Source organism: Prunus mume, linkage group LG2, assembly GCF_029339155.1.
Source record: "Prunus mume cultivar Tortuosa linkage group LG2, ASM2933915v1, whole genome shotgun sequence".
Taxonomy (NCBI): Eukaryota; Viridiplantae; Streptophyta; class Magnoliopsida; order Rosales; family Rosaceae; genus Prunus; species Prunus mume.
This window is the reverse complement of record NC_142699.1, coordinates 13,215,061-13,228,322: the sequence shown is the minus strand read 5'-3', so window position 1 is coordinate 13,228,322 and position 13,262 is coordinate 13,215,061. Positions and strand designations below refer to the sequence as shown.

At 36.5% G+C, this 13,262-nt stretch overlaps 2 protein-coding genes across 6 annotated transcripts; one reads left to right on the top strand and one right to left on the bottom strand.

Annotated features, from left to right (window-relative positions):
• Positions 1–1,213: 1,213 nt before the first annotated feature.
• LOC148919668 (Thioredoxin superfamily protein) lies at positions 1,214–2,397 on the bottom strand. Its single transcript, XM_089045842.1, has 2 exons — positions 1,763–2,397; positions 1,214–1,548 (listed from the first exon to the last, which is right to left on the bottom strand). Exons 1-2 carry the CDS (start codon positions 2,225–2,227, stop codon positions 1,474–1,476), a joined length of 540 nt encoding a protein of 179 aa, XP_088901968.1. The 5' UTR covers positions 2,228–2,397; the 3' UTR covers positions 1,214–1,473.
• Positions 2,398–10,612: 8,215 nt separating this feature from the next.
• Positions 10,613–13,203, top strand: HSFA2 (heat shock transcription factor A2). Of its 5 annotated transcripts, none has more exons than XM_008222270.3 (3): positions 10,613–11,187; positions 11,587–12,352; positions 12,750–13,203. In XM_008222270.3, exons 1-3 carry the CDS (start codon positions 10,888–10,890, stop codon positions 12,773–12,775), a joined length of 1,092 nt encoding a protein of 363 aa, XP_008220492.2. In that variant the 5' UTR covers positions 10,613–10,887; the 3' UTR covers positions 12,776–13,203. The 5 variants fall into 5 exon arrangements, 3 of the variants coding, with proteins under 3 accessions (XP_008220492.2, XP_088901967.1, XP_088901966.1); XM_089045841.1 differs by having other exon boundaries at positions 12,589–13,203; XR_001677217.2 differs by having other exon boundaries at positions 10,614–11,187; positions 11,587–12,496.
• Positions 13,204–13,262: the final 59 nt, after the last annotated feature.

The window sequence follows — 13,262 nt, the reverse complement described above, 5'->3', positions numbered from 1 at the left end:
GTATCATCAACTGATTAAAAAGCAACAAAAATAATAATTAAAGGTGGACACGCACTCTTGGACTGTGGGTGTGGCATTGTGTGGTTTGTGGCGGTGGTGGTTGATGGTTTTGCTCTCGTCACCCCCCTCACTAATTAAGCTGTCTTTTCCAAAGACAAAGGAAAAGATGGGACCCCATGCTTTTGATGGTGATGTGTTGTTGGGTTCTAACCCTTAATTATCACCCTTCACATCCCATCATTCTTTCCTTAATTGGGAAATGATTTATGGAGAGGCTCCTCTTTGTACCACAAATTCCTCATCAAATTAGAATCAACTTTGTTGCTTATGTTAATCAACCTGACTTTTGTGTGTTAATCTTTTATTTACCTCTCGTTATCGTATTTACGAATGAAATTTCCACTTGTAAATACATCAGAACTGTGTTACGGTCAGTCACATTTTAAATAGAAAATATCATGATGAAAAATAAGTGTCGGTTCATGAGCTTAGGTAAAAGTAATTAGGTAAACTCATGAACGTGGCAGTATGTGTTGTCCGGGGTATTGAAGAGGCATCCCACACCAGGACACATCAAATTGATAATTGTCTCATGCATGGTGACAAATTTGCATTTGATTTTCAGGCGAATCTACCTGTCCCATTTATAAATAATAAAAAATCTGAATCACCCAAGCCCATAATGCTCAAGCTGTTATTTTTCATTTTATTTTATTTTTCAATAAATAAATAAAAGGGAATTTTTAGTTCACAATAAATGGGTGGAACCTTATTTTACGGGGTAATGGAATCAACCGCTATTAAAGAGATGAAAGATGGCGCACAGTGTGGTATATAAACGTGATAGTATTTTCCTAATTTAGGAATATCTAACACTAGAGCAATATTGAAAGCTTTGTCATTTTCACCAAGAACCCCAAGGCTATGCTTAGCCAAGATTTTGATATTGATGGCCAAAAGGAAGAATCAAAAGATATTTAACAAGTCCTAATACTACAACGACCAGTCACTACTAGTACTCGCTGTTGTTTACCTTTTTTTGTTGTTGGTCTGAACCTGTTGTTTACTTGGGAATCAAAGAATACACTACAATTTCAACGGCCTTGATTGATCAATAATTGCAAGAGGGACCCACACCGGTACTCATCGTCCTAGCCATTTATATCAAAGTGACTAGAAATAACATTTTGTTTCCCTTAAATTAAAAAAGGGGTAAATTTACAATCTATATTCTATATATTAAAATAGGACAAAATATACATCACATTCCATTGCCACTACCAGAACCCAGGACTTTGAGTTCAGTTCAGAGAGAGAGAGAGAGAGAGCGAGAGCTAGAGCTACCTACGGTCTACCTACCAGGAAGTCCACAGATCGGACGGTCCTGAAGCTCCTGATGGTCCAATAATTGCTATAATAGTATCATAATCAGGGAGTGTGGGGCCCAATTTACTTGAAACAGAGCTCGAGAATCTAGATCGAAGTCGTTGGACGTGGATCAAAAGCGATCGATGTACGTAATTCAGCAAACATGTCCCGTATACGACACTGAAAGCGCGAGTAATTCAGTACAATACATCTGCACCCAAAAAAACTCGCTATTTTTTCCCCTAATTTAATTTCAGAACAATACTAATTAATACTAATTAATAATAAGCAGCTCATAATATTGATGAGACCAAAAATTACAGTTAATATATAATTATAAATATAGAGTGATGGAGATAGAGATTTTGATTTTCTATGTACTCTCAAATCATACCCAGAGGGCACCGACTTGGATCAGTTTGGGAACGAGGTGGCCGCTGAGGTGGAGAGCCACGAGAGATTCGAGGCCACCGACGCACGTGCCGCCAATGAAAACGGCGGGCGGAGTATTACAAGGTTGTTGCTGATGTTGCTGTTCTTCGTTCTTGTTGTCGTCCGAGGACGAGGACGAGGGAAGGGCGGCGATCTCGTGATCGTCCAATTCGATGACGGTGGGGTGGACCCCAATCGTGGCGAGGAGCTTCTTCATGACGTGGCACATGCAGCAGGAGGTGCGGCTGAAGATGATGACGGGATGCTCGGAGATGAGGCGCCGGATGCGGGTCTCGGCGGACTCAGCCACGTCGATGGAGAGGGAGGAGGGGTTGTTGGAGGGAGGGCCGGGAGGGGAGGGCGGGGTCGGGGAGGGGGAGAGGCCGAGGTGGACGATGTCGTTTGAGCAACGCCGTAGGCCTTGCATCGCTGCCGGAAGAGCCAGAGGAACTAAAAGTGGTGAAGAAGAGTTATAAGCGAGAGAGAGAGAGAGAGAGAGAGGTGTGGTGAAATGATGTCAACGGAGGGCAAGAGCAAAGGCAAAGACAAAGGGGAAAGAATTAAGGTGGAAGGTAAGTGGTGGGTTTGAGAGAAGGGGGGGTTTTTATAAATATAAAGGAGAAGGGCGAGAGGACGGGGTGCGTTTGCTTACATCACTATGTACTGTGTGTATACATAGGTTCTTTTGGATCGAAGGTTGTGACATTTCAATACCCACGCGCCAGTTTTTTCTATAAAGTTTTTCAACTTAATAATTGCTTTGGTTTTTTAAAATACAAATTTATAAATAAACCCAATCCTCTATAAAGCTATTTAAATATAAACACATCCAAAATCAACCCCAAAGTCAACTTTTTGGGTGTGTTTATAAATGGGTTTTGAGTGTGTGTAATGATGGGCTTTATATGTTTAATTGTTTTTATAATTTCAACCCCATTTTTGTTTTAATGAAACTTTTTTAAAATTGAAATCTAATGTCCTTAGACCATCTCCAATCATGTTGGGGTAAAACTTCAAATTTTCACCCTTCAAAATATAACTATTCATGTATTTTCAGGACTCAAATTTTTTTTTCCTCCAACCTTGTAGACTCATAATTTGAGTCTGCAACTTTATTAAATTGTTTAAGAATGATTAACCCTTAAATTTTGTTTCTTGTTAATTTTTCTTGACATTATTTTTGTTTCAACACTCGTGATTTAATTTTCTAAACATTTTAACCTAAAAAAAATAAAATTCCAAAACATAATTGAATTTCACTTAAAAAATAAAAATAAGTACAATACCATACGTATGCCCGGAATAATTCGAACTCTTCATTGAATTATGTAAGTGTGTTTAAATTATCTAAGCATTTTTAAATAAACGACAATCATTAAATTTTGCCGTTGAGATTGCTTAAAATTAATCATGATTATTGATTACAAATATAGTTGTTGGAATATTTAAAAAAAACAAAAAAACCAAAAAAACAAACAAACAAAGCAATATCAGATTTTTGGCACAAAGTTCAAACATAGTAACCAAAAGCCCAAGAAACATTGTGCAGCACATGCCTCGATCAGAAAAAATAATAAAAAGCAGATTTTGGGCCACAAAATTATCAGTCCAGCAAAAAAGGACTGAATTCCACCCAATATTTAAGATTTCTCAAATTTTCACCCCCCAAAATGCATGGGTTAGAGATGGTATTTGGAGGCTAAACTCAAAATTTGAGTTTCCACCCCAAGGGTTGGAGATGGTCTTAGAGCATTCACACTAGGAGAGTGCATTTTCGGATATATAAAGTCATTTTTACATTCTCTTTACACCTTCAAAATGGTGTAAATATGTTTTTTGCTCTAATGGGAAATGATGTAAATCCAAAAATGCATATTCAATTTGTTTGTGATAATTCTTTTTTGTGTGTTTTTTTTGGGCATGTTTTAACTTTTTAAAATTAATTTTGTGCGTATTAGATTTATTTTATTTTTCCAAAAAAATGGACCTACAAAAATTTAAATTTGGAAAACATATGATTTTACCTACAAACTAACATGAAAATATCTATGTAGAAATTTGGGTCATTGAAAGTGTAATGCAAATTGCATGAAATATAGGCCTTCTATTTTGAATTCCAATCCTTCTCTTTCTGTTTTTCTCTTGTGAGTTCCGCTTGCAAATAATGTAAAAAAAGATGCAAATGTGCATCTAATTTTACATCTCCATAATAGGAGTGTGTTTTTACAACTATTTACATCTTCCCATTGCAAATGATTCCCGCCACAATGAGTATATATTTAACATATACCCCCTTATACACCCTCTCATTGTGGATGCTCTTAGAGCTCATACAATCTCGCATGAGAAAACGATTAAAGCTATTAGCATCTCATTAGTAGGATTTTGGTACTCACATGTCGAATCTCTTCACTTATGTTTTATATACAGGTATATAATACTTCTATTGTTTAAGTATTAGGTGATATACGTATACCACATCAGCATAGCAGAATAATGCTGATGTCATTTATTTAGTTTAACTATCAGCTAGTTAAGTTAATTAGTTTGCTTTATTAAAAAAGAAAAAAAAAAAAAAAGGGAGTTGGCTCCAATCCAATGATTGTATAAGGCATTAGTTTTTGAGAAATAGAAAGATGAATTTTCTTTGAGTTTTTTTTTTTCAATCTTCCTTTGATATATTGAGAAGAATACTCATAATCTTTCAATTCTTTTATTCAACTTCTTGTCAACTTCATTCATTTGATTATTTTAGTAATTTAAAAAATCTTGGATGTAATGCTAATTGATTTTAATCACTTGAGCTCGCCATATATTATAAAAGAAAATTAGAAAACGAAATGTTTTACTTAACAAAACTATTATCAAATTTAGACATAATTTCAAGAAAATTAACCAAGTGCTCTAAGTAATGTGTGGAGACACATATAATCCTGAAATGGATGTGACCTCCCCAAGTCGTAGAAAGTATTTTGAAGTTTTATATAACCTTTGAAAACTGTGTAAATACATAAACTTTTTTACTCCCGTGTAAGTTCATGAATTTTTTAACTATACGCTTCTCAATATGTAGTTTACCTCTCTAGTTAATATTTGACATCTAGTCCTAGCATTGTCTCATATGTTTTCCTCCTCATTTCGTTAATGAACAAGGAAAATACTTCAACACCAAAAGAAATAAACAAAATGGAGGTAGATGAATGAATGATTAGAAGATGGAGGTACACGAGCTAAGCGAGCGCGTGGGTGGTGGGGATGCATTAAGAAAATAATACGGTAGCTCGGAAATACTGGATATTTGCCGGTGGATTAGCTTGGGAGCAGTCACATGGGGGGGTGAGAGAGAGAGAGAGAGAGAGAGAGAAGAGACAGTCATCATAGTAAATGAGGATGACGTCAGATTGACTTCGACGTGGAACGGTAAGATTGAACCTTGACGTAACAAAAAGCTAAAGAAGCCCTCTCTCTCCACCCCAGAGCCCGAGTGTGGTAAAAAGCAGGGTCAGCTGACGTGGACAAATATGTGTGCTTGGGTTGTGCTGGGTGCCACTCCCCATGACATAATCATCAGAGCTAAATCACACTTTCCTCGTCATCGTGACGTTCCCCTGCAGACACGTGGCGTTGTCTTTTACTTTCCCTCAGGCACGGAGGAGGAGGTTGTGGGCTTGGGGGAGATTAGATGGCGTGGCCCAGCCTACTTTTGGGTCTGCAGGGCACAACCAATGGAAGAGCACCACGTGGGTTGTCGATATGCTAATGCGGAGGTGACCTTTGTTGTGTGTGTGGATGGATGTGGGGTTGCGGGACCCGACCATGATTGATGAAATTGAGCCTTGGGAATTTTGTGAAAGGTGCACCGTTGATGGTGGTAAATATGGTGTCTGCCATATATCGTGTGGTTGTTTAAGATATGAGTTGAAGGGGATTGCATCACACGTTGGAATGGCCCACTCTTTTGGCCTTTACAAGCTCATACTTTTCATCCCCTTCTTGTTTTTTTATTTCTTTAAAATTAAAACCAGGGGCTCCATGTAAGCTTATAAATAATGCCCCACATCAGCATCTAACAAACGATGCAAACCCACGATTGACCATCTCCTAATAGGGTGGGTTTGCCAATGAATTTAAAGATACTAAATTTAAAGCATGTGATTAAGAGAAGTATATATATATATATATATGTGTGATTCTTAAACGAATTTGATTGATTTAAGTATGTTTTTTTTTTTCCTTTAGTCTACTTTAATCATGGTATCGTGAGGGTTCAATCTGGACCACTAATCTACAAGTCAATATCTTTTTAATGGATTAAACCTTGTTGGCTTAAACTTCCTTTCTTTGATATGATCATTATCACATTAGTAAACTTACTTTTGGTGGTTAATATATATTCCATTTGAAACCTAATTAAGAAGGAACATGTCTTAATTTGGGAACTAGAATGAGTTGATGGGGTGGTCCAAATCCAACTTTTTTGGCCGCAAAAAGTAAAAAACATTACTTCTATTTGAAGATACAAGGGTAATTTCGTGATGCGACTAGCACGCATTAATTGGCAATAAGATTTTGAAACTTGTCCAGCTATTTACCCATTTCTGTACTCCATTCCACATATCTTCCCCAAGTATTCAGTTTGCCTTTTTCAAAGTCAACACACCCTGATCATACAAAATGTCTACATGTCAAATTTTTTAATATTATCCCTCACGAAAATTTATTTTTTCTGATCGTGACATAGAAGATCTCTCATGATTTAAATAATTTACAGTGGTGAGTAGAAAAGGGCCTAAACCTAACTTTTCTTTAAATATGTAAATTAAGCAATATTTATAAAGATATTGGTGTGAAATAAATAGGGCATGCGTATGCATTCGTTGTCCTCCTTAGCAAAATACTTTTATATTTCATTTAAATACATTTTATTTTTTATTTCTCTTCTTTTGATAAACGACGATGACGCGACGATAGATTTAAATAAATGACGTCGTGTCGAGAGATGTAGATAAAACAGAGTAATGATACTTCATCTTATCTTGACCTTGTCTTGTTTACCAAAAATCCACGCTTGCTTGTTTGAAACTTGTGAACAAATCACAAATCGAAACGAAGCAATGGAAATGAAATGAAGCGTCGTGGACCAAAGAAATTAAGATGAATTGCTGCTTTTTGATATTGGAAGAGTGTGGCGCTCGTGGTCGCCATGCTGGAGGTCAAATCTGAAAAGCCATATCCTCCCATATATAACAAGTCGTCATGCTCAGCGTCAGCATTTCAGACTTGAGAGGTAGCTGAAATGATCATCCACTACCTCTTTAAAATTAAATGTGGAATTAATAATGCACCAAATCTTAAATCCATTTGCCAGAGGGAGGACCCAGAGAGAGGAGAAAGACACTTCGATTGTCTCCCTCCAATGTGTCTCAAAATAAATAAAAGTTTTCAGTACAAGTTGATGCTGCAGAGCCGGCAAAAACTGCTATGGATGGCAGGGCTGAGCGAAGCCAAGGGTGCAATTCAATTGGCAAAGCTTCCTTCCATATCAATTCTCTCTCTTTTTATTCAGTCATTACATGCTGAATTTATTTATTTGAGGTGCATTTTAAAATAAAAATTAAACTACCATTTCTTTATATTATTTGAGGTGTTTCCTTGGGTCCCATATTCCTTGGGTCCCATATCATGGCTACTTGTTCATCAGCTCAAAGAGACAAACGCTGATTATCCAAATGCTGACTAATGGCATCAATTTTCCACATTATCGACTTGTGTCTTTCACATGTGGATCCATAATAATGGCTAGCTATGAATGATTTGCCCACATAATATTCTGTATTTGTGATGAGAGCCGGTCTTAAGATTTTAAGGGCGAAATTTAAAAGGGAACGTTTCATTTAATGGGAAGAAGGCATGAACTTTTTTTGTTTCCTCTTGAGTGGGTGAAACCATACACTCCAATTATATTTTTTTTGATTGGAGAAAGCTTGTATATACTATATATGTTTTCCTCTTTTTTTTTCTCTTTTTTTTAAACAATTAAAAAAAAAGTAGAAATGTAAAAATACAACTACTGAATGACACACTTGTATTACTTGCCTACTAAAATCAAGGGGACGAATTCCAACTCAACAAAATACACACTTGTATTACTTTCTTGCATGTTCAAGTATATATATAAAATACCTATAATATTAATAAACATAATATACACGTAATTTTTTATGGGGCCCTTCAAAATTAGAAGTCTTGTGCGGCGACACCACTTGCGCACCCTCAATGCCTCCCCTAGATGAGAGATAAACATCTATGCAGAAAACTATTTGATTAAAGATCTGTTTAGTTTGTGGAACGAACTTTTCAAACATGTAAATGCAAGTTCATATCTATTCATAAACTTCTAAATCTTAAACCAAACGGACCTGATAGTTTCGGCCCACTGAATCACACTGTTTTTTCTTTCAAATCACAAAAAAGAAGATCCTATACTTGTCCTGTCATACTTTACTTTAATTTGACAGCTACTATAATAATATTATACATATTGAATCATAATTAAGTGAATAAAAAAATTACAGAAACTTGTGCTAGATTGAGGGATGGACGGAGGGTAAAATCCTGAATGATTTGACGGGTAATTTAAAACCCAACCCACTCAGAACTTCGACGTTTTGTATATATGTAGAAAAAAACAAAAGAAAAAAAAGCTTGGGACAAATAACTATCTGATACAAAAAGATGAAAGGAACACATATTTTTAAACATAGGTTTGCTGCCGACCCTTTATTTAAGTACGAACCAAAGCGTTTGCTTATTAGGAGGAAAGATAAAAAGTAAAGAAAAGCAAGCATACATGGTTGGAGTGGGGGGCCCAGAAATCGTGTAGATTATTACTAACAATGGACAACAAAATGAGGTCACCCTCTTCTTCGCTATCTTGCCTGCCTTGGTGTGTTATTAGAAAAGCCATGACGACACCCGTCTCTCCCCTCCGCTCACGTATATATCATTTAACAGTAGTGTTGGTGCCAACGGGTTTAGTTCAATAAAAACGGGCTTTGACTTGCATACCGACGATTTCATATTCGAATTTGCATAACACTTTAATAGTGCGTATAAGAAACTCTCTTTCTTTGTATTAGACTATCATTTGTATTTTAAAAAGAAAAGAGAAAAAAAACAGTGTTGGGTGTGACAAGTTGACACTATTGGTGGAGGGGAAGGGAGGGCTCGTCTTCTTAACCAGTAAAATACGTAATGCTTGGTTGGTTTTGCTTGGTATTGTTGTTAATGATGATGCTAACAATCACTATTAGCGGTATATAATTCATTCAATTAATAAAGAAATATAAATTATATTTAATAGAGTAAGTAATAAATAAGTAATCCCAAGGTTGGAACTTGGAAAGCTGCAAGTTTCATACGTCATCCTTCTTAAACTTAGTCCTTATGCGCACGTGATCGGTGTTGTTTTTGGTCATTGTTTATATTATCTCCTTTGGATTTTTCTTCACACAAGTCTAAAGTCATTTTCAACCATTCTCTGTAAACTATTTGTAATATTATTATTAATATATAATGTGTTGGAATTCAGCACGGATGAATTCAAAACCGTTAATATTTAGTCAATCTACTACGAGATTGAATTGTGAATTTTTCAATCCAATTCACTCCAATTCAATCCGCAAAACAAAGAATAAATTAATACGTGATATCATATCGGTTTCGGAACTTAGAGATCCAACTCAATACTCCACACAAAATCATCATTTTTTTCAGACCACACCTTCATCATCGAAACCAATTAAAATAAGATTGGGTCGAGTCAAAATTATTGTAGAGCACACCCAAAGCCCAAACCTTTTGTGCTTATGAAAGCCCAATTCTCAAAACGCTTAAAAATTGATGTTACCAGTGATGAACCCAATACGGCAGCCCACTAGTGCAAATAGACAGAATGGCGGGCCCTTCCTGTCTTGGGTGAGACTGAGAGTGACGGAACGAAGTTCGTTCCGTTGCTTTTCATGTGGTTTCCTTTTTCCCATTTTGTTTTTCATGTATTTATTGGAATCAATAATGGTCAACTAAAGCATATTCCAATATCCAAAACCAACTTTATGGTTTGTTCCATTTGGAGAACAAAAGACGTCTCCTCGTGTATTCAATTTTTTTATTTTATGGGGAGTCTTACTAGTATACCCAATATAGGAGTTCAAATTATAAAAAAATTTCAAAATAAAATGGACTTTAGAAACACACTCAAAGTTTATTTACAACTTAACAAAAAGACTTTTAACTTCTTTTAAATTACAAAATTACCATTGATTTCTTGAAACAAACTCAACTCCAAAACCTCATAAAAAAAAACCTAAAACACTCAATAGGACATCAAAGTAATTTAATAATTAAAATTAAATTCAATAGCAGCTGTCATTTTTTGGGTTTGTTTATAGAAATTAAATGATGTAAGATTTATCTATTTATTAATGTTAAAAATGAGTATATGACTATTTTTTTTTTCTTCTGATAACTAATGCAGATGTGGACTCTCTTGTTGGTTTATGCATAAAATAAAAAAATTTCTCAAATTTGTTGATTTAAAACTTAAAAAATTATTAGTTGATATATTTTTTGTTGTTGAACATATTAATAAATAATTGATTTTGAGCAAAATTGAGCACAAATAAAAAGTGGTATATCAGCTATTGGGCTCATGTTCTTCATATGGCCCAAAACTTTGAGAAGGTTCTAGAGCTTTGAGGTGTTTGCAATTTGTTGTCCGATCTTATTACATTGACAAGTGGAAGAAACTTCTTACAAATTTGAGAGACACCGTCCGCTCATCTCTCTAGAACTTTCCTTTCCACCGCCTTAAATATACATCTTCTCTCTCCTCCGCATGACAAACAACACTCCCCGGAAGATCTCAAAGCTCTCAAATTTCACTCAAAGCTCAAATTGATCCACTAAATTCCGTTAAATTGCATCCAATTCCAAAACCCAATTCTTGTAACACTCTTGGGAATGTAAAAAATCCTCACTTGAAAGTGAGAGCACGAATTGGGGGTGCGTGAGAAACAGAGCAATACCATGGATGGAGTGGTGGTGAAAGAGGAAGAGATTGTGACATGCACTGTTGGTTCATCATCCTCTTCTTCTTCAAGCTTCTCACCTCAGCCAATAGAGGGCTTACACGAAGTGGGCCCTCCCCCTTTTCTCACAAAGACCTTTGAAATGGTGGAGGATCCTTCTACAGACGCCATTGTCTCCTGGAGCAGAGCTCGCAACAGTTTCGTTGTTTGGGACTCTCATAAGTTCTCCACCACTCTTCTTCCTCGCTACTTCAAGCACGGAAACTTCTCCAGCTTCATTCGTCAGCTTAATACATATGTAAGTGATTCTCAAAAAACATGAACTTTATTGCATCGTCTTCATATTGAATGCAGAATTCTACATGGGTTCTTTTCTTTTTTGCAGTTCCCTTTTAGTTTGTGGGCTGACATGAAAAAATTGAGAAATCAACTAATAATAAAGTTGGTTGCTTGCTAATTACTGTAACATTTTTGGTTCAGTGTAAGAATTTCAATTATTGATTGTCATGCTTTTTTTATTCTTTCTGCAACTCTGTTAACTAGTTTCGATGCTCTCTTTGAATTTCTTATAAAAGCAATTCCCTTTCTTCTGATGGTCATGAATCATGATTTGATTTCATTGCTCCTCAGTCGGGTTTGCTAATTACATACTTGTTTAGTAAATTTCAATGCTTGCTCATCAACAGATTGCATGCAGGGTTTTAGAAAGGTTGATCCTGACCGATGGGAATTTGCAAACGAAGGGTTTCTGGGAGGGCAGAGGCATTTACTGAAGACCATCAAGAGGAGGAGGCATGTGTCACAGAGTATGCAACAAGAAGGTGGAGGAGGAGCTTGTGTTGAACTGGGCCAGAATGGACTGGAGACTGAGCTTGAAAGATTGAAGAGAGACCGAAATGTTTTAATGACTGAAATAATGAGGCTGAGGCAGCAACAACAAAATTCAAAGGAACAAGTCATGGCAATGGAGGGTCGGTTGCAGACCACAGAGAAAAAACAACAGCAGATTATGGCTTTCCTTGCCAAAGCACTCAATAGCCCATCTTTTATCCAAAACCTTGTTGAGAAGAAGGCTCGGAATAAAGAGTTGCGTGGTATGGAAATTGGTCGAAAGCGGAGACTAGCAGCTAGCCCCAGTGTGGAGAATCTGCAAGAAAAACCTAAAACCCATGTTGTGGACTACTCAGCAAGCCAAGATCAGGGAGAGTTGGAAACTATGGAATCGCAGATTGAGACCTTTTTCTCAGCTGCTGCATTGGATAATGAATCAAGCAGTGATATCGTAGACCCTCATTCAAGTTCAGTTGGTGGCAACTTAGGCATTGTTAATGAGACTACATGGGAGGAGCTGTGGAGCGATGAGCTCATTGGTGGCAATCCGGAGGAAGACGTTATTGTGGTGGGTGATGAATCAGATATTGATGTCGCGGTGGAGGATTTGGTTGCAGAGCCAGCAGATTGGGGTGAGGACTTGCAAGAACTTGTTGATCAAATGGGTTATCTAATCAGGTCCAAGCCTTGATGATAAGAAAATGTCTGTGATGGTGAAGTGGTTGTGTGCTGAGTTGGTCCCTGCAACCCCATTCCTATCTTTAATCCAGATATTGGTATATGATTTAAGAACTTCGGTTCCATTAATTATTTGTATGTGTGTGTTATTTGTTTTGTGAGTGAAAATAATATATGATTTGTGATGCAGCATGGGGGATGGTCAAAGTTGCAAAGGGGCCAACGATGTAGTAGCTGTTTTTTCAGTATCCTTTAATAATTATTCATATCTAGTGTGTTAAATATTTTATTGGCACTTTCAAAGTTGTTTCAATGGTTTTCATTTGCTGTTTCTTCTTTGATGCTTTGCAGGCGGACCGGCCGACGGAGACCTTTGAGGGGTTCTGTTCCTTGAACTTATACTTCTGATATAGCTTCAGATTACTGTAGTCAGTGTACATTTGTTCATTCAAGTATGTATATTTAGCACTTATCTGTTAAGTCAGTTATCTTCGTATGCTACTATTGGAGACCTGGAGTGCATGAAGTCAGTTTCTCTACAAAAGATGAGAAAGTGGTTGTTGGTGTTCAAATGCCTTTCATTGAGTGCTGCAGATCCACTGCGTTAAGAATTTCTGCTTGCAAATGTTGAAGAAACTTCTCACTACCTGAAATTATGTAAATATAAAAACAGTTGATTGTACATGTCTTGTTCAGGGCTGCTGTGTAGCTAGCTGTTCTTTTAGCTTAAACTGTCACTCTTCCTGTGATGCAATAGAACTCCTTATTTGTCAATAAAGTCAACTTTTATTTTGTAATCCATAAATCTATTTCCATGCAATGCAGATACAGATACAGATATACTTGAAAACATGGGTTTGCAGA